General features: G+C 52.2%; 1 protein-coding gene across 6 annotated transcripts; it reads left to right on the forward strand.

The window, feature by feature from the left end:
* The first annotated feature begins 461 nt into the window (after window positions 1-461).
* On the forward strand, window positions 462-25621 carry FHL2 (four and a half LIM domains 2). 6 transcript variants are annotated; one of them, XM_065929639.1, is made up of 8 exons: window positions 12313-12416; window positions 13843-13982; window positions 14315-15965; window positions 16680-16810; window positions 18703-18877; window positions 23482-23651; window positions 24371-24557; window positions 25156-25621. In XM_065929639.1, exons 5-8 carry the CDS (start codon window positions 18871-18873, stop codon window positions 25305-25307), a joined length of 516 nt encoding a protein of 171 aa, XP_065785711.1. In that variant the 5' UTR covers window positions 12313-12416; window positions 13843-13982; window positions 14315-15965; window positions 16680-16810; window positions 18703-18870; the 3' UTR covers window positions 25308-25621. The 6 variants fall into 6 exon arrangements, with proteins under 6 accessions (XP_065785709.1, XP_065785708.1, XP_065785710.1 ...); XM_065929640.1 differs by having other exon boundaries at window positions 14447-15965; XM_065929641.1 differs by lacking the exon at window positions 14315-15965.
* Window positions 25622-27020: the final 1399 nt, after the last annotated feature.

Genomic DNA, 27020 nt, shown 5'->3' on the forward strand with positions numbered 1-27020 from the left:
CGGAGCCCACACTTAGGTTCTTGGTAAAAAACTTCAAGGATCAGGGAGGAAGCAGGGAAGGGAGTCCTGAGGGGTTAGGTCTGGGGCGAGTCACAGCCCCCGCGGCCCTGGAGTGATTGCTGGGCGGAGGGCATCTCGTCCCCTGTTGGATACAGGGCTTTGCCTTCCTCAGACTCCAGATCAGATCACCACTGCCAGAATCATTTGCCTTTAGCAAACCCCTCTGAGAGAAATGTCTCTACCCTCAAGCAGGAGTGTTAGCCCTTACCTTAAAGGGGCGAGGGTCCAATGAGATGCCCTGTAGAGCTACATCTCAGTGGGTGACAGCTAACAGTATGACGCTGGGGTTCTGTGACTCTATAATGGGGACCCGCTGACGCATCAGGGGACACAGAGCATAGAACAGGAGAAATCAACTCGACTGCTTCCCTTCTCCGAGGCCCACTCCTGCTGAACGCGCCACGTCCACCCCCAGGCCTTCTGTGCTGCCTCGGCCTCCATCCGCCCACCTTGCACCCCGGCTGCGCGCTAGGACAATTCCAGCCCCGCGCGCCCGGTCCTGGCTGGGCTTCTGTGCGCTCTGGCCCGCAGGCCGTGCCGCTGAGCCCCCAGGCCGGGCTCGGGGGGCCTGGGATCCAGTGGGGGAGGCGCTTTCTCCAGCTCAACTGGGTCTCCCTGCCCCGGAGAGACCACAGAACATCCAAAGAGCGCTCCTCCGGCCTGGAGCGTGGGGACTGGTCCTTCCCGTCCCCTCCCGCGCGGGACAAAGACCCGGCCTTCCGCATCCTTCCTGCCATCGGCCGGCTCGCTTGGTGGCACAGGAGCCGCGAGGGCTGCGGAGAGACGCCCCCCACCCCGCGCCCCGGCGCGCCTCCCGCTCCTGCAGATCCGGTAAGTGGGCGCCCCTCCGCCGCCGCCCCGCACCTTCCCGGCGGGGTCGCCGCGCGCCCGGAACCTGGCGAGAGCCCTGGAACCTGCGCCCGCGAAGCCCGGGAACGCAGGAAACGCCCGCGGCAGACAAAGGGCCGGGGTCCCCAGCGCCGCCCTGGGCCCGGGGGCGCCCGCCCGCCTGGCCCGCGCCGCCCAGCGAGCGTCTCCTTATTTGGTCAAATGACACGCGGGGTTCTCCGGGCGGGGCGCGCCTCTCCGCGGGCCCAGCCGCGCGGACCTCCGCTGCCGTCCGCCGTCTGTCCGCGAGCCGCCGCGCGGTGAGTGAGCTGCTGTCGGGCCAGGGACTGGGGGGCCGGCGGTGGGGGGCCGGGGGACAAGGGAACCTCGGAGGAAGAGGGAGATCTGCGGACAGTGTGGCTGGGGGTGGTGGGGGACCTGGGAACAGGGGAGCCCAGGGACAGAAGACTTGGGGACAGGGGGAGCTGGCGGTGGGGGATCTGGGGATGGGAGGTCTGGTGGTGGGGGTACCCAGAGAGAGGGGAGCCGGCCATGGGGGGGCGGGGATCCAGGGACAGGGGAGCTGGCCCACCGGGACACCTTAGAGGTACCTTAGGTGGGAGGGATCCGGCTGGGGATGGACCCCACCTCATCCCGAAGGGAGCACGGCAGCCAGCCTCCTGGAGAGGAGGGTCACCAAGCCAATGTTCTTGGTGCACTGGCCGAGTGAGTCTGCTCTGGGCACCCAGGCTTTCCCTGCGGTAGAAAGGACTGGACCTTGCCGGTGACCTCAGGCATAGATCTGAACCTGAAACATCAGAGCGGAATAAAACCAAAACGGGCTTCTTTAAAAACAAAACAAAACAAAACACAGTACTCATCTTAAACTGACTCCTGTGATATCTTAGCATACCTAAAATTGCAGGAACAAAGTGTTAAATGTTTCCATTTTAAAGGAAGGATTAATTCTCTTGACTTTCAGACCCCCACTTGGCTTTTCATTCCCATTAGTCTAACCTGGTCACCTATGCTGCACTAGGGCACTTGGGAGGCAGTAACCCACCCACCTCTGGGACTTAGAATCCCAAGAACTGTGTTTAGGACCCACCCCCTTGGCACTAACCCCGCAGATGTGCGTTTTGTAATGATACCTTTGAGGGAGGAGGCTTTCATATCCTGAAGGTGGTTTCGACTAAGAAACATGTGAGGAGAGTCTGAGAAGTACAGGCATTCCTAGGCGGACACTTCAAGTCCTATAAAAGCAAACAGTGAAGAATATTTCATTGTGCAGCTGTATGATTTTTTTTCACAGTGTTTTCCAGCCTGTATTTTTAAGGGTTGTGAGTTAATAGATAGAATGGGGTTTCCACAGTGTCTATTACCTGGTGTGCTTCGATGCTTCTGCAGAGCTGCGTGTTCACAGGGCTGTGTTGGCTTCCCACCAGCCAGGTACGGTGGGGTAGGCTCAGGTATGGACGTGCTTTGAGGCAGGTGTGGCTGGTAGCCTGTGTGCTTGGGCTGGAGCTAGGCTGCCCGAGCTTAGGTTCCCGTCGCTCCCCATCCCTCAGCCTCAAGCTGTGCAGTCTTGACCAGGTCATCTAAACTCTTGGTGCTTTGGTTTCCACAACCTGAAAACACAGGATGGTGGCTTGCTTGCAGGGTTTATTATAAAGCCTGCACATCAGAAGCAGTGTATACAAAATGGATAGTCCTCTTATTTTTACAGATACACTGGAGCACAGAGAGATCGAAGTTAACTTTTCCCAAGGTTTCCCAGCTTAGAAACTGTGACTCCAAGAGCAGACCCCAGACAGCTCAAACTTGAGAGCCTGAGTTCTAACCACTAAGCTGAGGGTGGGTGGGGGTGGGGGAACCTGAACATTTCAATGAGGGCGTAACTGCATACCTTCACCCACGGTTGTTGTTAAGGGTTGTTGTTAAGTCACTTCTAGTACTGAAAGAATCTAATTGTAGCCCAGCAGGATATTGAAAAAAAAAAAAAAAAGAAGTCTGGGCTCAGGAGGCCTGGGTTCTCTTCCTGTCCTGCCCGGAGGGCCTGTTTCCCAGCCTCTGGGGCTCCAGCTGCCTTGTTATCAGCAGGAGGCTGGAGGAGGTAGCTTACCTAAGCTGCTCTGACTCAGCGCCAGGAGATAACCCAGTTCCGTGAGCTCCCGTGAACAAAACGATACTTTGGGGACTTCCTGATCATTCTCTTACACCAGATTTATCAGAGCCACATTGTCACATGGACTTACACTGAGCGGTCACTTCCTGAAAATGACCACCTGAAACTGAATGCACAGTCCCATCTCTAGGGACTGTGAGGCCAGTCTTCCAGAACCCGAGGCCGGCAGTGACTTTGGGGTGAGTTACGTGAATGGCCTCTCTTGTCCTGACTGGTGGAGTGCAGTGTTAGCTCTTGTGGTGGTTCATTGTGCGTCAACCTGATTGGGTCACCTGGTACCAAGACGCAGATTTAACTTCTGGGTATGTCTGGGAGGCTGTTTGTGGATGCGATGAACATTTAATCAGTAGCATGAGTCGCCCTGCCCGGCTGGGGTGGCCTCCTGCAGTCAGCTGGAGACCTGGGTAGAATAGAAGGCCGAGCAGGAGGGGACGCCCCATGCCTGACTGCAGAGTTGGGACTCGGTCCTTTCCAGGCTCTGGTCACAGCTGGAACTTCAGCTCATCTTGGGTCTTGAGAATACCGGCTTTTGAACTAGAATTTATACCTCTGGTCCCTGGTTCTCAGGCCTTCAGACTCAGACTGGAACTTCAGACTCAAGACCTCGTAGCTCTCCTTTGCCAGTAGGTCTCCAGCTTGCCAGCTGCTTGGGGCTTCCAGCCTCCATAATAATATGATCCAATTCCTAATAATCAGCCTCTTCATATAATATATACTTTCAGTTCTGCTTCTCTGGAGAACCCTGACTCCAGCCATTTCTCAGTAACTTTTCTTCCCAGTTCTCTTCATAAGCTCAGTTTTGCTTTTTGTAAGTTTCATTGGAGTACTGTTGCTTTACAACATTACATTAATTTCTGCTGTGCAGCGACATGGTTCAGCTTTTTGTATATATGCATCCTCTCTTTTTTGAACTTCCTTCCCATTTAGGTCATCTCAAGCCCTGAGTAGAGTTCCCTGTCCCCTACAGCAGGTTCTCATTAGTCATCTATTTTTTGTTGTTGTTGTTGTTCAGCTGCTAAATTGTATTCGACTCTTCGCGACCGCACAGACTGCAGCACGCCAGGCTTCCCTGTCCTCCACGACCTCCCAGAGTTTGCTCAAGCTCATGTCCATTGAGTAGGTGATGCTATCTAACCATCTGTTTTATACCTAGTATCAATAGTGTATATGTATCCATCTCAATCTCCCATTTCCTCCCCTGGCCCCATCTTGGTTTTTAAAGATTCCATCATCCTACTGCTACTGGTGGTCCTCACATTCCCTTCACTGTAAATTGTGATTGCCCGCCCTCTTGGGTCTCTGATGAGCTGTTTGGGGGCAGCCTCTGGTCTGTTGATCTTCAGTCTGGTTCTCATGGGTGATTCTCACGCCCTGTCTGAGCTTGGACATCACATGTCACCCTGCTCGTCCTTGGCCTGTGTAAACGGTACCTTGCCAGCCCTAAATTAGTTTGTGGCTTAAAGATCTCCTTTAAGTGTTTCTAAGTGAGGTCAGTGATGTCTGTGTCCATGGGTGAAGTGGCTGCCCTGTTTTTGTAAGTAAAACCAGGGTTGAAGGGCATCCTTGAAGCCTGTAAACGTTTGTGTTTCAAGAGAATAGGTCTGTCTGTGTTTGATGGTACAACCTTTGTAACATAAGAATCAGCCAGTTTAGGCAGTGGTGGGAACAGCAGGAGATGTGCATGCCTGTCGTGACAGGATCCTGCAGGTTGTGCTAAAAAAAACACCAAGAGGAGTGGGGCTGTGAGTACAGCGAGGGGGCTGGTCTTCTGTGGAAGTTGGGGTCATAGCAGATGGAAGGCCAGGCAGACGAGAGCCAACTGCGAGCTGCCTTCTGGAGATGGGAGGAGACGGATGAAGGGGAGTGAGAGTTTTTCCTTTTGTTCTTGTGAAACCCAGCGTGGTTACTTGAGCCACACGTAAGCAGGAAGCGGAGGGAGAGAGGCCGGGTTCCCCCTACACACGTTGATTCCAGTTGAGGACCCGAGGCTGCCCACCATCCTAGCCTGTGTAATTATGCTTGTCCTGTGCAGACAGAGCTGATGTGTTTTGAGATTAAATTGCCAGGTAGAATCTTAAAGGTGATTTAAATTCTTTGGAGCTAGAACTAGAACTAGACAACTCTTCCGGAGACTGTGTGTTTCATCTCAGTCTCCTGGGGCCTTTTTATTACTCAGTACTACCCAAAAGATAATGCCGAAGACATCAGCTCACCTCATCCAAGCCTTGCCTCTCACACAAAATATTTCTTAACATGATCATAAACGACTCAAGCTTTTTAAATATTTCTGAAAGTTACTAGTTAATATACCAAGTTATAATACATTCATGACCCCTGCCTATATTCTCACTGAAGATTCAGTAAATTAACCCTTAAATATACAACAGGTATGGCTGCCCAGGTGGCTCAGTGGTAAGGAGTCCGCTTGCCAATGCTGGAGATGCAGGTTCTATCCCTGGGTCAGGAAGAACCCCTCGAGAAGGAATTAGCAGCCCACTCTAGTATTCTTGCCTGGAGAATCCCATGGACAGAGGAACCCGTTAGGCTACGGTCCATGGGATCACTAAGAGTTGGATGCGACTGAACTCACACACACACACACACACACACACACACACACACACGCACACACGCACACACGCGCACACACACACACACACACAAGATATAGTCATTCTTACCAAGAATCCCAAAGTAGATTTCAAAAGGATTTTGAATACATTATAATACTTTTTAAAATAACAACATCCTTTGAGATGGTGTCCCTCTCCCTTTCAGCAGAATTTCTGTTTAATAGAAACAATTCAGCTGGCCTGATGGCAAGAGCTTTGGGGTGAGCGGGTCTGTGTGTCTGTCCTTCTGTCCACAGAAGAACAAACTGGTGCAGTGTTCTCTGGCTTCTCTGCTGGTGAGAGTCTGTGCCTTTGGACAGAGACCTCTGGTTTACAGGCTACCGTGTCTGTGTGGGACCCCCCGGACCCCCCTGGTGCCTGGAGCCTGGGTCTAGGGAGCTGGTAGTTCCGCACAAAGATGTTGGGGGCATCTCCTGGGGGGTGTGGGCTTCTTGACCTGACCAGCCTCATCCGGGGGCCTTGCAGCTGTGTCCTCACATGGGTGTGGATCCAAATACAATAAGAACAATTCTACCCGCTGAGGAAGCAGCCGTTTATCTGGAAGAGGGACGAGGCCAGAGGCAGAGAAGAAAGAATGAAGCTTAAATCTGTTGCTTTAGAAACTGTAACGGTGTCGGATGCCAAACCACATTACATCTGGGGTTTGCTATGCAAAGTGGGTTGTCCACATAACAGAGGCCTCGTTTCCTCTGGGGATGTTGCCCACATGTTTGTGCTCTGGGATATGCATGTTCACCCACCACCCATTGCGTGTCCATTCATTCATTCTCCATGTGTCCCTGAAGTGCCGGACCCATGTTTGTCACCTGGTGACACCCTTGCAAGGATTATGGTTGAGGGGTGGGGGTACACAGGCAGTCAGCATCCTGTGGTGTCAGGAAAACACTGCATTTTCAAATATATTCCTTAAAAGAACCCACATGCTGCAGACTGGTTTTCTGAATCCTCCCTAGAAAGCTCCAAATGCTGGTGAGCCACAGTGGTTCCCACCTGGAACCTGGCTGTCGGTGAAAGCTGGGCGGGGATTCGTCAGGACTGATTTGCTGAGGCTGCGTTGCAGCTTGTGGGATGGCTCCGGGGATGTTTGCAGATTTCTCGGGAGGAATCAAGGCTGTTAGACCAGTCTCACCAGGCAGCATGGATAAAGACGCACGGGCATCGTGGAGCTGGAGGCAGAGGGCATCTCTGGAGTCAGGCCGAGGTGTTTGGTTGGCAAGGGGAGCACTGAAGAGAAAGCTACATGGAAGGCCCGCTGTTCAGGAAGGACCGGCCAGACGCCTGGAACTCTGCCCCTCTCCTGATTCCCAGGAAATGTTTCTGGGGGAAAAAAAGCAAAGGGACTCAGCCATACATATACATGTATGCATTCTCCCCAAACTCCTCTCCCATCCAGGCTGCCACGTAACGTTGAGCAGAATTCCCTGTGCTCTATAGTAGGTCTTTGTTGGTTATCCATCTTAAATATAGCAGCCCTGTGCTTGTCCATTCCAAACTCCCTGACTATCCCTTCCCCACATCCTTCCCCACTCCCACAACCATAAGTTTGTTCTCTAAGTCCCTGAGTCTGTTTCTGTTTTGTAAGTTCATTTGTGTCATTTCTTTTTAGATTCCACATATAAGGTATGTCATATGATATTTCTCCTTCTCTATCTGACTTACTTCACTCGGTGTGATAATCTCCAGGCCCATCCATGTTGCTGCAGATGGCATGATTGCATTCTTTTTAATGGTTGAGTAATATTCCATTGTATATATGTACCGCATCTTTATCCATTTCTCTGTCAGCAGATATTCAGGTTGCTTCCATGACTTGGTTGCTGTAAATAGCACTGCAGTGAACACTGGGGTGTGTGTATCCTTTTGGCTCATATTTCTGTTTCTTCACTGTTCACCAGAAACTATCACAACATTGTTGGTCGGCTATACCCCAATACAAAATGAAAAGTTTTTAAAATGAGGCATGTTCTTCCCCGGCTCTAAATGCCTTCCTCCCTCCTCCACTTCCTCTCCTCCTCCCTTCTCATTTCTCTTCTCTTCCTGGCTCTCACACTCCCCCTCCCATCCCGGACTTTGACAGTTCTTAGATCTGAGAGGATAAAAATAGCTCACATGTACAAGCCTGTGGACCTTTTAGAGTCATCATTTTCTGTGGGGAGCCCTATGCACTCTCTGAACCTGCATCCTCACACCTGAGTCAGCACAGGTGGAGAGACTCAGATCAAAGCTCCCTCCCTCCTACCACCCCGGGCCTGCCAGCTGCCCCAGGGCTGTCTGCACCCAGCACCGTCGGCTGGGCCAGCAGCCACATCTGTAAACCTGTCCCCTATGATCGGCTTCTTGTTCAGAGCCGAAGGGGGATGACATCAGAGGATGACTTAACCTGGGGGAGGTGTAAGAACTCCCGGACACTGGGATCTGGGTTCAGTTCGTGAACGACAAGTCGGCAGTCATCCCTGAGGTCCAGGGTCTCCGTGCCTGCTACTGCTTTGCGTTGTCAGCATCTGCGCACAGGTGATGGTCTGAGTGACAGGTAACCCACAGGGAGGGATGTGGCATTTTGGCGGGGGTAAGCAGGTTGTGCACAATTAGGTAAAAAACAACAAAACAAGATGTTCAGGTTTTGTTTGAGGAAATGATTCAGAAATGGCCTTGGACGCCCCAAAAACATTTTGAAAGAGTCACTGCCCCTTGCTTTTGTCTCCCCCAACCCCAAAGAGCGAAGTCAGGCTTCCACACAGTAAATCTTCATTCACTGCAGGCTGAGGAGTTCACGTGCTACAGCTAACTGCCTGTGGGGCCAATCTGTGTTCAGGGTCATGGCCGCAGGCCCTCCTTCCCTTGGCCTCTGGCTATCTCTTCAGCTTCATCTTGACTGCTCTTGAAGTGACCTGAGTCACACCCATCTTCCTGGGGTGTCTGCTCTCCCCACCCCACTTCCCGTTCCCAAGCCTCCGCTCTCTGCCTACATCATCACCTGGATAACTCTTTCCCGGCACTGGTAACATCTTAGGAAGCCTGTCCACCCTCCCAGGAGGGGTGACTCAGGGGCTGCTCCTCCGGCTTTCCCTGCTACCATTCAGGTCTCTCCCTCAGGGTGTTGAGCGTAGAACTGTCTGTTTGATACACGCCATGCATCTATTTCTCACTAGACCACAAATTCCCTCCAGGAGGTCCCGTATCTTACTGGGCTTTGCAGCTACAGCATTTTGGATAACATTTCACACAGTTCCAGCTCAGCTGATGCCTCTGGAATGAATGAATAACCAAGCATTTTAGAACTTCCCTGGCGATCCGCTGGCTAAGACTCTGCACTTCCAATGTAGGGGGCATAGGTTCGATGCCTAGTTTGGGAAATAAGATCCCACATGCCATGTGGTGTACCCCCCAAAAAAATTTTTTTTAAGTTAAAAAAGAAAAAATTTTAATTAAATAAAAATAAGTCATTTTATAAAATTTAAAAACGGAATTATAGGGGGTGTCTAACGCAAGGCTGTAGCTAAAAATTTTCCCATTAAACAGTGGCTTAAAAAGATTGGACTGTAGCCTGCCAGGCTTCTCTGTCCATGGGATTTTCCAGGCAAGAATACTGGAGGGGGTAGCCATTCCCATCTCCAGGGGATCTTCCTGACCCAAGGGTCAAACCCGAGTCTTCTGCATTGCAGGCAGACTGTTTACCATCTGAGCCACCAGGGAAAGCCCCATTCAAATAAATAAAAATCAGGCATATTGTAAGATTTAAAAGTGGAATTATAGGGGACGTCTAATGCAAGACTATGTTAAAAATTTTCCCATTAAGCAGAGGCTTAAGATTGATAGTGTAACTTTGGATACACAGTTGTGTCATTTTCTGTTTGGTAGCATTAGATTAAAGAACTGGTTCCAAACTCTGTAGGAGAAGGGAGCCTCTTAGATTCCTTAGGAGCTGATATGCTGCTTGTTCTGAGACTCAGGGCTTGTGCTTCTTGGAACTCACTGGAGATGGGTTCAGATTCATGTCCATCTGCTCTGCTTCTAATTAACAGTGGTCTTACTTTCCACCCCAACCTGTTGGTTTAAGCATAAGCACTGTCCTGGTCAATAAAGCTGTTGTGACTTAGAGGAGATAAGGATGGAGGTAGGAGAGCGATCCCCAGTCTCTGAAACAATCTGCAGAAGTGGGGGCCGTCGGATCTGGAGGGCAGGTGAGGACCTCACTCGTCCTGCCGAGAGTCAGTATCAGGGCGGGGGCACTGTGCTGGGGTCGCCTCGGTCCTCTTCATCCGCCGTGGATCCCTGCGTGTGCTCACGGTTTACTGTCTTAGATGACTTCTGTCACAGTCCTGTGGAGTCAGAGGAGGCAGAAAGCACATCCCAGGCATATGAGCATTGCTGGGGCAATACCCTGGAGAAAACAGTGCCCCCTTTCATGGCTCCAGAGCACAGGAATGGCTCTCGATGGGGGTTACTGGTACAGCCTGTCTCCTTCCCCCAGAAGGGCCGCTGCTCTTCCAAACCCGCGTGGAACCACTTTTCCATGCAGACTGGAAGTCTGTTTTGTTCTAAGTGAGAGGGCTGTTTGGAAACCAGTGCTCATATAGTCTTCTGTTTCCATCAGTATTCCTGGCTTCCCCTTTTTCCGTCCATAAAATGAGGTTGTTGTTGTTTAGTCGCTCATTCATATCCAATTCTTTACAAGCCAATGGACTGTAGCCCAGTAGGCTCCTCTGTCCATGCAATTTCCCAGGCACGAATACCGCAGTGGGTTGCCATTTTCTTCTCCAGGGAATCGTACCAACTTAGGGATCAAACCCTCAGTATCCTGCATTGGCAGGCGGATTCTTTACCACTGAGCCACCAGGGAAGCCCATAAAACAAGGTAGTTGTGTTAATAGATAATCTCCTGGGTAGTTCCCAGATTTTAAAAATTTATTTTTTATAGCCCTATCTCCTTTCCTTGTTCTTATTTCAAATCTTCAGGTCATTATTCTTAAATTTGTGTGACCCGCATAGGGAATAAGATTCTGCAGTTAAATGGCGGCCTCTGTGGAAAAACCCATAGGTTGGAAGGACGGTGCTTAATTGCAAAGAACTGAACGGTGACCACTTTCAAGGCCAGTAACAGGGGTTTCAGGAAAGCATGGTGTCTTCTGCCAACTTAGCAGCTGAAATCTGAGATGCCCTTAGGACAGATGTGATATTCATACACTGGGTTTCAGAACAAAGATCACTCAAGAGCCTCATCTTGTGATGTTATCTCAAGAATATCCCGGCAATGTTTTCTTTAACTCCAGGAAGAGCAATTTAGAGGGATGGATCTTGCCACATGTGTCCAGCTGCAAGTTTAATACTTTCGGGAAAAAAGACTGTCCAATAAACACAGAAGTCACCAAGTATGGACTCCTGAAAGTTGTCCGTTTCTTTGCTTACAGTCGTCAGAGTCTTGTATACACAGAGTACAAAATTAATAAACAAGGTGAAGTTCACTATTACCGTAAACCAGCCAGCAATATTTTATTTGCACCCTAGGGTATCATTTTGGAATTTCACTCTTCAATGGGTGGAGATGACTGAAAATCGAATTGAGTTTCATCAGTTTGTGAAACATCCCTGTGAGTTATGCAGTCAACCTGTCTCCAGATTTAATCATTTATAAAGCTTTTCACTTTTCCGTCAATTAAATATTGCCACCTGAGAAGCTGGGCTGTGTTTCTAATGGCGTGGAGGCGTTTCTCCACACCTGGGCTTCCCAGGGTAGACGGGCTCTTTGTGGGGTGGTTCTGACATGTTGGTGCAGGAACCACACTCGGCGAGGAGGAGGAGGAGGGGAAGTCCTGCCTCCCTCTATCCCCACCCAGTCTGTTCTGCGTTCTGCGTTCTGCTCACGCACATGCCACACTCATCCTGGAAAAATGCAAGTCGAGGTGTCGCCTGGGGAGACGGTTGATTTCTGTCTCCGAGTTTCCTACTGTGATAATCCCTGTCTGTGCCTGGAAGCCAGCCTTTCCCTGCATCCTGCTCGCTGGCTGGTGTGGGGGAGGGGACGGTGTGCTCCCTCGGCCTCAGGTTTCCAGCTCCGACGACCCTCCCCTGGCTTCTGTGGTCTCTCCTTATTCAAATTCATGAATCATAGAGGAGCGCGTGGAAAGTCTTTTTATAGAAATGAGCATATTGTTTCTGTCCCTGCCAAGCTATTCTGGGGGCAGAAGATGGGGAAGATGCGACGTGCAGTTCCATCCTGCCTGGGGCAGGCACTCCTCCTGGGGGAGCAGGGCTCTGGCTCCAACTCTTGTCTTGTGTTCAATGTCAAGATCACTTTTCCTGACACGGTCACCAAGAACTAGGACTTCTAGGGAAGCGGAATGCGCTCAGGCACAGAACTGCCCCCAGATAATTTTTTTTAAAGTTGAAAATTACAAGGCGTGTCAGGGGTGAGTGTCGATACAGGAGACGAGCCACCGATGGTGAAGGTGGTGGTCAAGGTGACCGTGGTGGAGGGGGACAGTCGTGCCGTGTGCATGCCCACTGGAACCTGTCCTTCTCTCCTTCCTGGCAGGTGACAGACATCCGGGGCCAAGATGACGGAGCGCTTTGACTGCCACCACTGCGAGGACTCGCTCTTTGGCAGGAAGTACGTACTTCGGGAGGAGCAGCCCTACTGTGTGGCCTGCTTCGAGGCCCTGTTCGCCAGCACCTGTGAGGAGTGCGGGAAGTTGATCGGCTGTGACTGCAAGGTACCCCGGCCCCTTGGGGGGTCCCCCCATGCTCCCCATGTCCTCCCTTACCCCCCGGCTTCACTGGGCCCCACATCACCTCCCCATGTTACTCTGCATAGTTTGCACTCAAGTCCTGGTCCCCATCACCTTGAACACTCCCGAGCCCCATTCTGCTGGGCTGGGACCCTGCGTGAGCCCTTCTAGCCTCTCCCTGCAGGCTTGGTCTCTGCCCCCTCCCAGTCGCACCTGCTCAGGGCTTTCCGGGACATGCACGCCTGGCGTCCCAGGTACACTTCTGATGGCTCCAGGTCAGCATCCTTATCTAACCAGACACCTGCCGCCCAATCCCTTGCTGCCCTGAGGCTCCCAGCTCTCTTCCCGGGCTGAGTCACAGGGCAGGTGTGCGAGGTCAATATTTGCGAAGTGAGTGTGGCATGGGTGACCGGGCACTCGCCCCTTGGGTGGAGGGTTTCAGAGGCTCTGGCTGCCCGGGGGCATCTGGGGAGCTTCTGGTCTTCGTGGGGAGGGTCAGCTTGTGTAGCTGCTGGCTGAGCAGGTGCAGCTGGCTCTACTGCGCGTCTGCCCTGCGTCTATCTTGCATCTCATCCTTCCGAGGGCAGGCGGTGAGCAGCTGGTCACACACCAGCTTCTGTCTCTGTGTGTTTAGTAACAGTCTAGGAATAATTTCCATCTGGTGGGGAAGGCAGACTGTGCCTTGAGCAGAGACAAGGGGCGTGGGATGCCAGCCGCTGGAGCCTGAGCTGCAGTCACGACGTGCCCTGGCTCCAGAGCAGGGTGCGTTCTGAAAGGAAGGGACATGGGGAACCTCAAAACCACCGGAGCTTTGGCTTCATCCAGGAGCAAAAGCAGCTGGTCTTGCTCACCTGAAAGCTGCCGGCCCTCCGACCTCCAGCTCTGGGGGGATGTGTGTCTGAGTCCCTCTACATTTGTCTCCAGGCCAAGCGGGAGAGCTCGGACCCCGAGTTGCCCCGTTCCAAACTGGCCCTGTGTCTCACAGGCTGTGTGATCTCAGGCCCACATCTTGACTCCCTCAGTGCCCGTCTACGTGTTTACAAAGTGGAGCAACGACGAGGGAGCCTGGGCCGTGGGTTCTCACATGTGCAGCTACGGAGCAGCCAGAGTTCTAAAGAGCAGCTGCCTGTGTGTGCTCAGTCATGTCCGGCTCTTTGCGTCTCCATGGACGGTAGCCCGCCAGGCCCCGCTGTCCATGCGATTTCCCAGGCAAGAACACTGGAGTGCGTTGTCATTTCCTCCTCTAGGGGATCTTTCCGACCCAGGGGTCAAACCCGAGCCTCTCATGTCTCCTGCACGGGCAGCTGGGTTCTTTACCACTCACGTGAGCTGGGAAGCTCAGGGAGCAGTGCTGGTGGTATGAACTCCTGTCCCCTCTTCTCTGCCGACTGCGCCCCTGTTCTTTCTGCAGCTCAGCCCCTTCCCAGGCCTCCTGAAGCTTCACCCTATCCGTTTTCACTAGAAAAACATCAATAAGAACGTCTGCTTTGAGGGAGAACTAATAGGCAGAGGAAAACTTATTATTTTCTAAAGGCTCTCCTTGGAAAAGACGTAAGTAGATGAGCGTTTCAGATACCATTCTGACAGAGAACAGCTCTGGGGTTTGGGGGGTCGTTTGGAGCATAATTGCTTTATAGTGTTGTGTTGGTTTCTGGGTACAAGGAAGTGAGTCGGCTATATGTATACATATGTCCCCTCCCTCTTGAGCCTGCCTCCCACCTCCACATCCTGCTCCTCTAGGTCATCCCAGAGCACCGCGCCAAGCTCCCTGTGCCATATAGCATCTTCCCGCTAGCTCTCTGTTTTACACATGGTCATGTATCCACGTCAATCCCAGTCTCCCAATGCATCCCACCCTCCTTTTCCCCACTCCGTGTCCACAGATCTGCCTTCTACATCTGCGTCTTTACTCCTGCCCTGCAAATCGGTCCATCGGTACCATCTTTCTAGAGTCCACATATATGCGTTCATATACGATATTTGTTTTTTTCTGACTTACCAACTCTGGTTTGAAGGAGATGTTTTGGAGATTTGGGGCTAGTCATCCTTGGCTGGGAGCTAACGTGAAAACAAAACTAAGGTCACTGATCATTTCTTCAGTGTGATTTAGTGGACAGGCCCTTGAAACTTCTTATCCTTCCGCACATGCTTTATGAGTAAATAAACAAGAATCCCCCCAAAGCGGCCAAAATCAACAAAACTGCTGCAGAGTCAAGACTGCTGTTCAGTCAATCACGCTGAACTTTTCAACCTGGGTAACGGTCCACTGTGGAGTCTCAGCATGTGATTCTGTGCATTTGGGAAGGAAACAAAGAAGGGAACTTGCAGTTAGACCTTGGCATGTGGGGTTTGGAATATTTGGAACAGTTTTCTTGGCTTTTAGAAATAATTACAAAGTTGGCTTTGTGGAGAAAGTGATGGCAGGAGAAACGTGCCTGCCTTTCAGGAAGTGAACCCCGAGCCTGGCAACAGGGTAAGTGCCAGGGTTTCTGCCAGTCTTTCTTCAAGGATTTGAACGACCAGACGGATGGGAACATGGTGGCTTTGTGACTGACACAAAGCTGGGAACATCTTTGCACGGTGCTGAGCACGAATGACGTGGCACGCCCACCGACACAACGGGGTCCTGCGGGTCTGAGGACTGGTTGGCTTGGGAATCAGCAGCTGAGCTTGTCCCAGCCCGGGAGAGACAGACGGGGGGGCGAGGACAGCAAGTGACCCTGCTGCCCTGGGCCGCCGCCGTTAACTGGGGAGCTTCGGGGTCCCCCCAGGCCACTGACTCCACCCACGGATCAGCCGAGGCCTCAACAAGGGCAGAGCAAAGCCACAAGCCCTTCCCATGTTAGGAGTGTCTCTGAAATGGAAACATGGAAAACTGAAAAGGAAGTGTTTGCACCTAACCTCACACTGTTTATCAAACATTTTACAGCAATTTATGACATTCTATGTGCACAGGATTAGCCTTGCTAGTTTTTCTGGGATGTGCTGAAGATTTTATTTTTTCTTTTTTGCCCCTTCATGCGCGCTCTCTAGAAAACCTTAAAACGGGCATTTTCTAGGATGTTTCAAAGTTCTTGAAAGTTAGTCAGCGAGCCCCTACTTCTTAGCCTTGAACCTCTGGCATCTCAGTGGTGTCTCTGGGGACCGCCCGGTAGGCTCAACACACAACAGAATTCAGCAAGACAAGACTAGCTTGGTACTATAAGACTGAAACTCCATTTGGAGCAGCGAATGCCAGTGGTGAGAAGAGTCACTCAGAACCCAGTTTACAGACACATGTTTAGAGCAGGCGTCAGCCTGATTCAGGCCCCAGACCAGATGCATCGGCCTTCCTGTGCCGATTTCCAGTCCAGCCCCACAAGCCAGCAAAGCCAGCGGCCTTTTTCCCACCTTGGCGCCCATGCAGAGTGGGCTTTCCCATAGAAGGGAGTCCAGAGGAGGTGGGGACACGAAGTGTCAACTTGACTCATACTGACGTGTGCGGATGGCACGAGAGGAGGAGGATTCCCAGGGAAGCTGCCGGCACAGCCTCAGGTGGGGTTTCCCACAAGCACCCTGAGAAAGTTGCAGGATGCGGGCTCTTCCAGGCGCGCCCGTGGGTGTGGTACACCCTCCCGCAGGGCCAGCATCGCTCCTGGCCACACAGGCATCACGGAGCAACTGGTGTCTAGCCGGGCCTCATAGCCGAGGGGGATGAGGGCGAGGGCCTTCGGAGGCCAGGACAGCGCAAACTAGGGTATGGGCAGGGGAGAGGGGAGCGCCGCAGAGAGGAGGCTGGGGCAGAAGGTGAGGCTGGGCAAGCACGCTGGGGCCTGCTTATAAAGACGCTGCCAGGCCCAGTAAAGGTCTGTGCCCTGCCAGATGCAGACCAGAAAGGGGGATGCAGGAGACCGGGTTCACAACATCTTAGCATCATTCTGTTAAACTTGCTCACCTATAAAATAGGAATAAAACCTTATTCCATGGGGTCACTGTGTGACTCAAAACAAGAGGGGATTAAGAGAATTTTAGAGTTAGAAGGGCTGCAGAGGCTGCAAGCGCTGTACAGAGTACTGACTGAGCCCAGGGACCTGGCGCTCTTAGAGGAGGGCGTGGATTCCATCCGCATCTCAGGAAAAACAGCAACCCCAGCAAGTGACGCTTCAGGGCACCTGCTGTCACCATGAGCTGGGATCGAAGACTGTTAGCCGAGCAGTTACGATGTGCCAGGACTGTGGTCAATTCTTCACCATTATCTCTGTTTCACAGGTGGCGTCTGAGGCTGGAAGGGGTCAGGTGACTGACCCCCCTCCACCCAGCACCCCCTCACCCCCCACCATGCAGCAGGTTTGCGGCGGAGCCAGGACTTGAGTCTGGAGCCTTCAAGTTTAATCGCTGGGGTGAATACATCAGGCCTTTTAGACACGTGCTCCCAGGGTCCCCAAGGGTACTAGTGGCAGGGCAGAAGTGCAGGGCGGTGACTCCACGTTTCCCACCTGCCTGCACGTCAGGTGTCCTCGGCCTGGGGCGGTCGCCGCTGATGGCAACTGGAACAGGGGTGGGTGAGCTGTCGTCCCACCTCAGCCCACCCCCCTCCCCGCTCCACTGATGGTGATGCCAGCTTGTTCAGAGAGAGTTGTGACTCACCATGGCTCCTGAGAGCATGGGCGTGGATTGGTATTTATCTTCAAGAAAAATATTTTTGTCAGAAGGTTTAAGAATTATCAAATGTTTTTGGATGAACAGTTCAGGGCTGCTGTGTGTTAATGCAGAAACACGTGTGTGTGTGTGCAAGAGAGGGCAGACAGAGGGAGCAGCTGTGCAGAGGGGAGAAGATGCCCCAGGGAAGGGAAGGCCGGTGACTCAGCTCAGCAGGAATCTCGGCAGGATGGTGACCAGCCCCCAGGGTGGGTGTGGGATGGGTGGGAGGGTTCCAGGCAGCTGCTGTCACCAGCCTGGAGGGCCATGCCATAGCCAGGGTGTGAGCAGTCCCTCCCTTGAATGCAGGACATGGGACTCGGGACAGCGAGCAACCAAATGACCAACAGCCTCAGGAGGGTGGAGGCCAAGAGCTGGGCCTCCCTCTGGAGGATCTAGTCAGGACAGGGCGTAGTATCAGATTTAGAGGGAACTTTCTAGTGTCAATGGGGCTTTCTTGGGGGCTCAGTTGGTAGAGAATCTGCCTGCAATACAGGAGACCCAGGTTTGATCCCTGGGGTCAGGAAGATCCCCTGGAAAAGGGAATGGCAACCCACTTCAGTATTCTTGCCTGGAGAAATCCCATGGACAGAGGAGCCTGGTGGGCTACAGTCCACGGTGATGCAGAGTCAGCTCAGCACACACGCACGCAGTGTGTGTCAGAATTTCTTTCGTTTTTGAGGCTGTGAATAAGGGTCCATGTTTGTCCATCACTATCTGTCCACTCTGTGATGGACACTTCAGTGGCTTCCACCTTTTGGCTTCTGTGAATCTGGGTCTACAGATTCGTGCTTTCAGTTCTTTGGGACGTGTACCCAGAAGTAGAATTGCTGGGTCATGGGGTAATTCTCTGTTTAATTTTTTGAGGAACTGCCTGTCATACTGTTCTCCATACCAAAAAAAAAAAAAAAAAAATTGTTCAATGCATTTATTCCATAATCAGCATTACAACAGTGATCACATGATCCAAACCCCAGCTCATCTTTAATTAGGCTGATCACTGTCCTCAGTGGACAGGACTTTAGATGGTTTGTCGACTTTATTCAAATTTTCAAAGACAGAGCTGAACTGCACTCACCTGGGTACATTCATCTGGCCTCCTGGTCCAGCCCGCTGGGAACTCTCCCAGCCGGCACCCCTCATCCTGGCCCTCCTGGTCTGTGCCCTTTCTCTGCCCAGCTCACGCATCCTCTGGTCTTTGATGTTCAGCTGGTGGCACCTCCTGGACGTATTCTCCCACCTTCTCCAGATTGACCCAGGGCCCCCACCCTAGGCTCTGTCTCTGAGGTTCCCGCAGCCCAGCCTCCCTCCCCGGGGAATCACAACCACCCCCTCGGTTGGGTTTGCCCCATGTGCTGTGGCCAGTGGGCCCCCAAGGTCTGTGTATCCAGGAGAAGCACTGATGAGTTCCATGTGCAGCTTCTGTTTCTTACAGACCATTCCCAGGGAAAGCTACCTGTTTTTCAGAAGCTTCTAACAGTGCCTTGGAGAGGAGCAAGAGACGTTCCCCACCCTGACCCGTTCCACCCCTCGAATTCCGTTTCCCTTCCCCCGGCCCCTCTCACGTGTCCGTCTCTCGACTCCGGGTCTGCAGGACTTGTCTTACAAGGACCGGCATTGGCACGAGGCCTGTTTCCATTGCTCGCGGTGCCGGGGCTCCCTGGTGGACAAGCCGTTCGCTGCCAAGGAGGACCAGCTGCTCTGTGCTGAGTGCTACTCTCAGGAGTACTCGTCGCGATGCCAGGAGTGCAAGAAGAGCATCATGCCAGGTGGGCGCCAAGTCCCCAAGCCCTAACCCCCCAGTCCCTGCCCACACCCCCCTCCACCCCCGCACACTCATGCTGGACCTGGAGCTGAGAGCTGGGTGCTGCACCCCATGCGGCGACATCCTGGCAAACTTGACCGCAGCTGGGTCTAGTGGCCGGTGATGGATGACCTGTCTGTTGATGGGGGAAGATGGGACTGTGTCCCTTGCTTTTGGTGGGGGGTGGGGAATCTTTGCTTTATGGGAGACAGGAATCTTTTAAAGAATAGAATGGACAAAAATGCTATATAAAATTTTTCAACACAGTATTCAAAAAAATGAATCTGTTAGACACGCAAAGCGAGGGCAAGAAGAACCTAAGATCTGGACCCTGGATAGTTCATCAGCCACGTAGGGTCCAGTGACGACCTCTGTATGACCAGTAAGGGGCGACTGGACAGTAACCTCGCCAGACATAGTGAATAAAATACAGGATTCCCAGGTAAATTGGAATTTCAGCCGATCCCACCTGAGACTTCATTAATCTGGCATCTCTGCCAGAGAGCCACATAAAATCAAGAGAGGGCTCTGTCCTTTGACTGCCTTCTGGGGTGTGGCCCCCAAACCAGACTCAGGGTGGTGGGAGCAGGGCATAGGTCTAGGCTCCCCAGCTCTTGGGAAGCTGGATGCTGCTGCCTGGGGAGCCCTCAAATTACTCAAGAAAGTGTCTGTCCTCAAGACAGTGTCTTAGAGGATGTGCTTCCTTCAGTCCTGGGAAGCTTTAGAATTAAGGGCACACTCACTTATCAAGAGAATCCAACCCACAGCAATAATATTGTGTTAAATAATCTGATAAAGCATGAGTGAAGTTTAGAAAAAAAATTGGTCTCCAAGAGTAAATTAATTTTTTTATTCTTACTAAAAGTGTGCAATTAAGTGATTTAGGTTTGTGGTTTTATATGGGGATTTTCTTAATCAGTAAATGTTTTTGACATTTAAGATACCTTAGTTTTTGAGGCTTTGAATAACGGTCAATGTTTGTCCATCATTATCTGTCCACTGTATTTTTATATTTAGCTCACTTTATCAACAATTACTCAAGAACTTGAGGTCCAGTTTGCCAAAGTCCTCCTTGGCATCGAACTTAGAAGGGATATCAAATACACTAAATTTTGTTGTTCAGTCGCTAAGTCCTGTCTGACTCTTTGCAACCCCATGAACTGCAGCATGCCAGGCTTCTCTGTCCATTACCATCTCCTGGAGTTTGCTCAGACTCATGTCCATTAACTCAGTGATGCCATCCAAGCATCTCATCCTCTGTCGCCCCCTTCTCCTCTTGCCTGCAATCTTTTCCAGCATTGGGATCATTAAATTCTAAGTGTCCTTTTAAAGGACTTCACTACATTGGTGAATGGAACCAAACATAAAGTCATGCCCCTTAAAAGTGATTTTTTTAATGTGCTGTATCCATGAACACGCCGATAAGATGTGCAGGATGAAGTTTGAGGGAGGATTTTGAATTTTCAACTTCAGTAGAATGAATGTCAGCTTGTAGAAACCTAGGTGTCCTGCAGAGTCATGCTAGTCCACACAGGGGCTGGGGTTGCGCCGACACATGCAGAGAACTTAGGCTGCCGGGATCATTTAGAGTCAGACTCCTGACTCTGCAAGGAGACTGACCCAGGGGATGCCCAGCTGCCGGGACCCGAGCCAGGGCCATGCGTGTGGGGAAAGACACAGCTTCCCAGGGCAGCGGTCCAGAATGGGAAGAAAAATGTTCACTGCCATTTTGACAAAGACAAATATACCTTAGAGTAAGAGGTGAATTTTTCCTAAAATTCCTGAGGCCACCAAGACAATTCTTGATTCTGGCAGGCTGGTCTCTGAGGACTACTTCCCCCTCCCTCCACCCTGCTTTCTCCCCAGGGACATGCACCTCACCATCTCTGCTGTTGGGGTTTTTAGGAGAAGCCTGGGTGGTATCTACTGTGATGGAGGCACTAGGCCAGAGCAGGGCAGCCAGGAAAGCAGCCCTTGGGGACATGACCTTTGAGCAGTCGCAAGGTCGACCTGATTTCAGCGGATGGAGAAGTCAGAAGAGGGTAGATCTGGCAGAAGAAATGGACCGCGCACCAGAGGCAGTGCAAGAAAAAAGGCCTGCAAAAATAAAACAAGTACTAGACACTTAAAAAAAAAAATAAACAGAAAAAAATCCCACAAAACTAGATCAGAGTGCTAGCTAGCTTCCTTCCTTGGTTTGATTTTCAAAAGTGCTACAACTAAATCAAGATGAGAGCAATGCAGACTGGCAATGCGGCTTCTGCATTGAACTTGGATAAAGAGGACAGGCGTCCCCACTTGGCACCCACAGCTGTGAGTCACCAACCCCAGGTACGAGGCTCCCGAGCCCACGCAGAGATGCTGAGCCCTGGCTCGAAGGTGCAGCACGGCCTCCAGGCAGCCTCACGCTGTTGCCAGGCCTTCACCGGTTTTCGGATTCCTCACTTGCTCCTTTGAAACAGAAAGACACCCCTTCCTCCAGGAGGTGGACTCGGTCCCCAGGCTCCTCCTCTGCTGCAGGTCCTTAGAAGGAGGACCTTTGCCGCCCCCTGCTGGCGACCCTGCACAAGGCCCACAAGGTGTGCACCAGGTCTGGGGGTGCCCGACTTGGGACCTGGGACCTAGGACTGGACATCTCCCTGAGCTTTGGGGTGGACAGAAGGCTCATTCTGAACATGCAGAAGGCATGTGTGGTCTGGTTTGGGGGCTTTCGTGAGACTCAGAATCATTGGATATTTATGGACAAATTCTTTGGTGTCTGACCAGAAAGAAGTTCAGAGGTTAAAAGAACCAGTGTCAGAGGTGTACATGGGAAATTAAAATCCCAGAGACCAAAGGAGATTTTGGTTCTAGAATTTACAGCAAAGTCCCTCCACCACTTTTACCTGAAATTTAATTGCTTGATGTAATTTTTCCCATTTTCAGGATTCATTGCCTTACAATTTAATCACATAGTTTTGAAGATCACCATGTGCCCCCTACCTCCTGCTCTTTCTGGAAGGTGATGCCTGGGGTCTAAAAGGCCAGGAAGCTGAGAAAATTATCCTGAAAAAATGACGCCTGCTAAAACAAGCAGGTCATGATTCTGGAGCGATGCTCAGCTCCTTTCCAGCCAGCTACAGTTTGGCTCACTGACTGTCATTTCAAATGTTATTTCAGTCTTAGTGCTAAAAACTAGTTACCCAATGCCTGTGTCCCAACACGAAGCCCCCACACACCGCCTCCAGCTCCGGAGCCGCCTCCCTCCTTGCTCCCTGATCTGAGTTCAGTCTGACTCACATGTTAGTCTGTAGGTTCCGTCCTTCAGGTGAGCCCAGGGGGTGGCCAGAGTGGAAAAAACCACAAAACAACATCCATGGTTGAGGATGAGCCAGTGGTTGGGTTGCGGCTATGTCTGGGAAGACCTTGGTGATGACCCGCAGAGTCCGGCCTGCCCCTGAGCTGCCCAAGTATCAGGAATGCTTCTGTTTCTTCACCCAAGAAGCTCCTTCTCCCTAAGTCCTTCCTTGCGTGCATGCTAAGTGCTTGCCAAGTCGCTTCAGTCACATTCAGTCACTCTTTGTGACCCCATGGACTGTAGCCCACCAGGCTCCTCTGTCCCTGGGGACTCTCCAGGCAAGAATACTAGAGTGGGTTGCCATTTCCTCCTCTAGGGGATCTTCCCGACCCAAGGATCAAACCCCCCCAGTGTCTCCTGCATTGGGAAGCAGTTCTTTACCACTAGCGCCACCTGGGAAGCCTGCAAATTCTGTAGTACTTCACAGAGGGAGATCGCATACACGTTTCTCTTACTTAAACCATCTCTTTCTATAAACAGATACATGCTCTTTTTTTTGGCAAATATGGGGAAGAAATCCAAACAAATACAGCTCTCCTTGCTGTGAATCAAGCCTGGTGGTTGGGAAGGGGTGAATCAACAGCGTTTTCTCGAGGATTTCTGGTCTGCTTGAGAAATGATGTAAACCTCTCAGCTGATAGCACTTTTTTCGGAAGGAAATGAAATATCATGAGGTAAGATCAGAAAATTGTTAAATGGAAGTACAAGTGAGGCAGGTGAGTTTTAACCACTAGGATTCATCACAGCTCAGTCTACACAGCCGGCTGCATCATGTGAGAGATACTAAGGCTCCTCCCTGAAGCAGGCGTTAGACTACAGGTTCACTTACAACGCCCCCCCCCCCTCCGTTTTCACCCCACTGGGAACCAGACGTGTGTTCATCCTCTGGTCCCCGTGCTCCAGATGCATATTCCCCAAGGATGAATCTGAGCTGTGCCAGTGTCTGTTAGTATTTCACAAGCTGAAAGACAAGGATTTTTTTCCACTTAATGTTCATAATCGCCCTGTTCAACACGTTAAGTATTGACTATGTACAGATTCTGCTCCAGGAGCCAGGTGTGTGGCTGTGAACCGACTAAATAGGAAAGCTGCCGGTTGAGAGGCAAGCCTTCCGAGCTGAAATGACTCTACGCGAGTCCCAGGACTGGAGGGCGGCAGGTTCTCAGCACCGGTTGCTGGCCCTCCTGGGTGGTCAGTAACAACTCAGCTCCTGTCTCCCTGACCCCCTACAGGCACCCGCAAGATGGAGTACAAGGGCAGCAGCTGGCACGAGACCTGCTTCATCTGCCACCGCTGCCAGCAGCCCATCGGAACCAAGAGCTTCATCCCGAAGGACAGCGAGAACTTCTGCGTGCCCTGCTATGAGAGGCAGTACGCCCTGCAGTGCGTGCAGTGCAAGAAGGTACCCCTCACTCACCCGGCCTGTGTCTGTCTGGTGTTCCTCAACAGCGTCCGCCCATCCCCAAGGTCTCCCCGCTCACCGCTCTCCTTGGATAAATGAGAAACCAGCCCTGGACCGGGCCAGGGAGGAGACAAGGAAACTGGAAAGGTCTCCCGGGGGTGGGGGTGGGGTGGGTGGAAGCAGACCCCTCATCATACTGTCCAGGGCCGTGTCCTAACACCACTAGACACGGTAGGGAGGCAGGCCCTGGGCTTCTTTTCCACCTTCCAAGAAGCCGGTTCCAAGCCGGTTCCACGGTGGTGCCAACCCCAGGTGTCTGTTAAGGCTCTTCCTTCTAACGCCCGAGTAGCTCAATAGACTGTTGGAGGAGGTGCCCCTGGAGGTAGAGAGATGCTCACAGGGACCTGCCCACAGGTGGGGCTGCCGAGGGGCGTGGCTGCCAAGGGGCGGGGCTACCGAGGGTGCCGGGTGACCTAGCATCCACGCCGGAGCCGCAGTCTCCAGCTTTGCCCTCCTGCCAGCCAGGAGGCGGCGCTTTCCCCGGACAGATACCCTGGTACCCTGGTCACAGACGGGGAGCCAGGTCTGCGGTGGAGGCCCGGCCGCTGGGGACGGGGGTGGCGGGGGTGCCCTTCCGTCTGGAGAGCGTGTCTGGGGCTAGGGCCGCGCGCCCTGCAGAGGTCTGGGCGCCGCGGGAGCTGAGGCCCCTCTGCCCGCAGCCCATCACCACCGGGGGCGTCACGTACCGGGAGCAGCCCTGGCATCGCGAGTGCTTCGTGTGCACCGCCTGCAAGAAGCCCCTGTCCGGCCAGCGCTTCACGTCCCGCGACGAGTTCGCCTACTGCCTGGGCTGCTTCTGCGACCTGTACGCCAAGAAATGCGCCGGCTGCGCCAACCCCATCAGCGGTGAGCGTCCTATCCGGGCCTGCATCACCCCCCCCACCCCCCACCCCTTCCTGCGGGTGTCCGGTGTTAGCTGAAACGAGGTCCTGTTGTTTCAGTAAAGGATGGTTTTCTCTGCACACGTCCTCCTAATCCGCTCCCGGCTTCCATCACCCTGTGCAGGGATGGCTTCCACCATCCCTCCACCCCGGCCCACGCAGCGTCTCCTCCGTGATGCCATGTTCCACCTCTGTTCTCCCTCATTCTTTGCATCGAGAAACTTTTGCGCACCAGACTTGAGGTGCGCAGTTAAGGAGTAACAGAAATCAGTTCCCAGACGCACAGTAGGAGGAATACACACACACAGCAGGAGTCTCATGATGAGTGATGACCACGTAGTGCTGGAGCCCGTCATATTTTTCTGAGGCTCAGGAGCTCCCCAGCCTGAGCATGGAATCTGGTTTAAACGCGGAGCCCAGCCCCTCGAGGTTGTAAGCAGCTCACACTGTCCACAGTGCGGGAGCCAGGCCGCGCGGCTCCCTCCCCATCTTCATCCGGCTCCCTTCCCATCTTCACCCGGCTTCCTCCCCATCTTCACCCGGTCTTCCTCCCGCCTCCGCAGGCCTGGGCGGTACCAAGTACATCTCCTTCGAGGAACGGCAGTGGCACAACGACTGCTTCAACTGCAAGAAGTGCTCGCTGTCGCTGGTGGGCCGAGGCTTCCTCACGGAGAGGGACGACATCCTGTGCCCCGACTGCGGGAAGGACATCTGAGCGACGCCGCCTCCGACTTCCCACCCACCCAGGTCCCTGCTCGCACTGCACTGCACGCAGACGCTCTTTGCTTCCTCCGCCTCCACCCGGCAATGCTGCAACCCGGGGCCCTGGCCACTGCGGGCTTTCCCTCTGAGCTTCTCAGCGATCCTCACCTGTTTAAGTCCTTTAATCCACACTCTGTGCTTGGGAAGGAGAAAACCCATGGGAACTTTAGGCGGGAAAGGGCTTTGACTTTCTGTAATCAAGCGAGGCCAATCCGAGTGTAAAAATCCTTTTGAGTGATATCTTTATAAACGTTTCTTTCATGCGTATTTAAGTGCAATCAATTTGTCACAAACTTGTCTGTTTCTGAACTACCGTAAGGTAATGAGTTGGTACTTCTGGTGTAACTTCCTGTCCTGTGGGGCTGAAAGCAAGATGACACGGCTTACAATAAAGGTATCCAGGGCAAAATCTTTTGCCAGGCGCAATGTGTGATCTGGTGATGAAACATGCAGTTTCTGAGTATAAACACTTTATGGGACTTCCCTGACAGTCCATTGGTTAAGACTGCATGTCCACGTCCCCCTTCCAGGTGCCATCGGTTCAATCCCTGCTCAGGGAATTGAGATTCCGCATGCTACACAGGTTCAATGCCTGGGTCAGGAAGATCCCCTGGAGGAAGAAATGGTAACCCACTCCCGTATTATTGCCTAGAAAATCCCATGCACAGGAGCCTGGCAGGCTACAGGGTTGCGAAGCGTTGGACAGGACATAGCAACCAAACAGCAACAACAAAAGCTTTAATTATTAGCCTTAAAAAAAAAAAAAAAAAAAAAAATATATATATATATATATATATATATAAGTTCAAATATGCTTAAAAAAGATCAATAATTTTTACTAGAAAAAATGTATAGAGCTATTATGTACTTACTGAACTAGTCTTATTTCTGTCCTTTGATTAAACTGAATGCTTAGTTAAGGCTAGACACATTTAACAGCTTCCAGTTACTCTTAGAATCAAATCCTAATTCCTACACAGCTGTGTAAATCCTAGGTTATCTGGCCCCTGCCCCCTCCACCCCACCCTGATTTCTGGGTAATTTCCTAATAGGCTCCCTGCTCTCACTGATTTAAGCTACAGCCTTTCTGCCATGAGACCCTGTCCCCTCTGCAGAACCACTGGCTGGCATCTGAGTCATCCAGGGCTGGGAGCAAAGAACCTCAGGGCTTTCTGCTCCTCATGATTCCGAGTCGGCTGCCAGCTGGTCTCATTGGCCGTGGAGAAGGGTGACCCACAGTCGGGTCTGGGGGACGCTGACTGCTGGGACACAGCTCTCCAGTGGGCTTTTCCCGCAGCTGCAGCATGGGTACCAGGGCGAGCACTCGATTGGTTCCACACCCAGCAGTGGGACGCAGACTCTTGCCTTTTATGGGCAGAGTAGCAACGACCACACAGTCCTCTGAACCCCACAACAAACAGAACTCTTCTCCTGAAAGCTTTCCAAGCCTCCCCCCCTTAAAGTACCATCTCTTCCTGGGGGATCTTCCCTAACGCTCCTCACCACCCGCATCCCTCACTGTTACACTGCAGTCTGAGTTTCTTCCTATTATTACAATTATCTACTATCCACTGAGCAGGAATTTAACTCACATCTTTATCTTTTCCACCACAAGGAAGACAACCGAGTTCAGTACAGACAGCACAGAGAACATCAGTCAGCAAAA

The sequence above is a fragment of the Muntiacus reevesi genome, chromosome 3 (genome assembly GCF_963930625.1).
Source record: "Muntiacus reevesi chromosome 3, mMunRee1.1, whole genome shotgun sequence".
Classification (NCBI taxonomy): domain Eukaryota; kingdom Metazoa; phylum Chordata; class Mammalia; order Artiodactyla; family Cervidae; genus Muntiacus; species Muntiacus reevesi.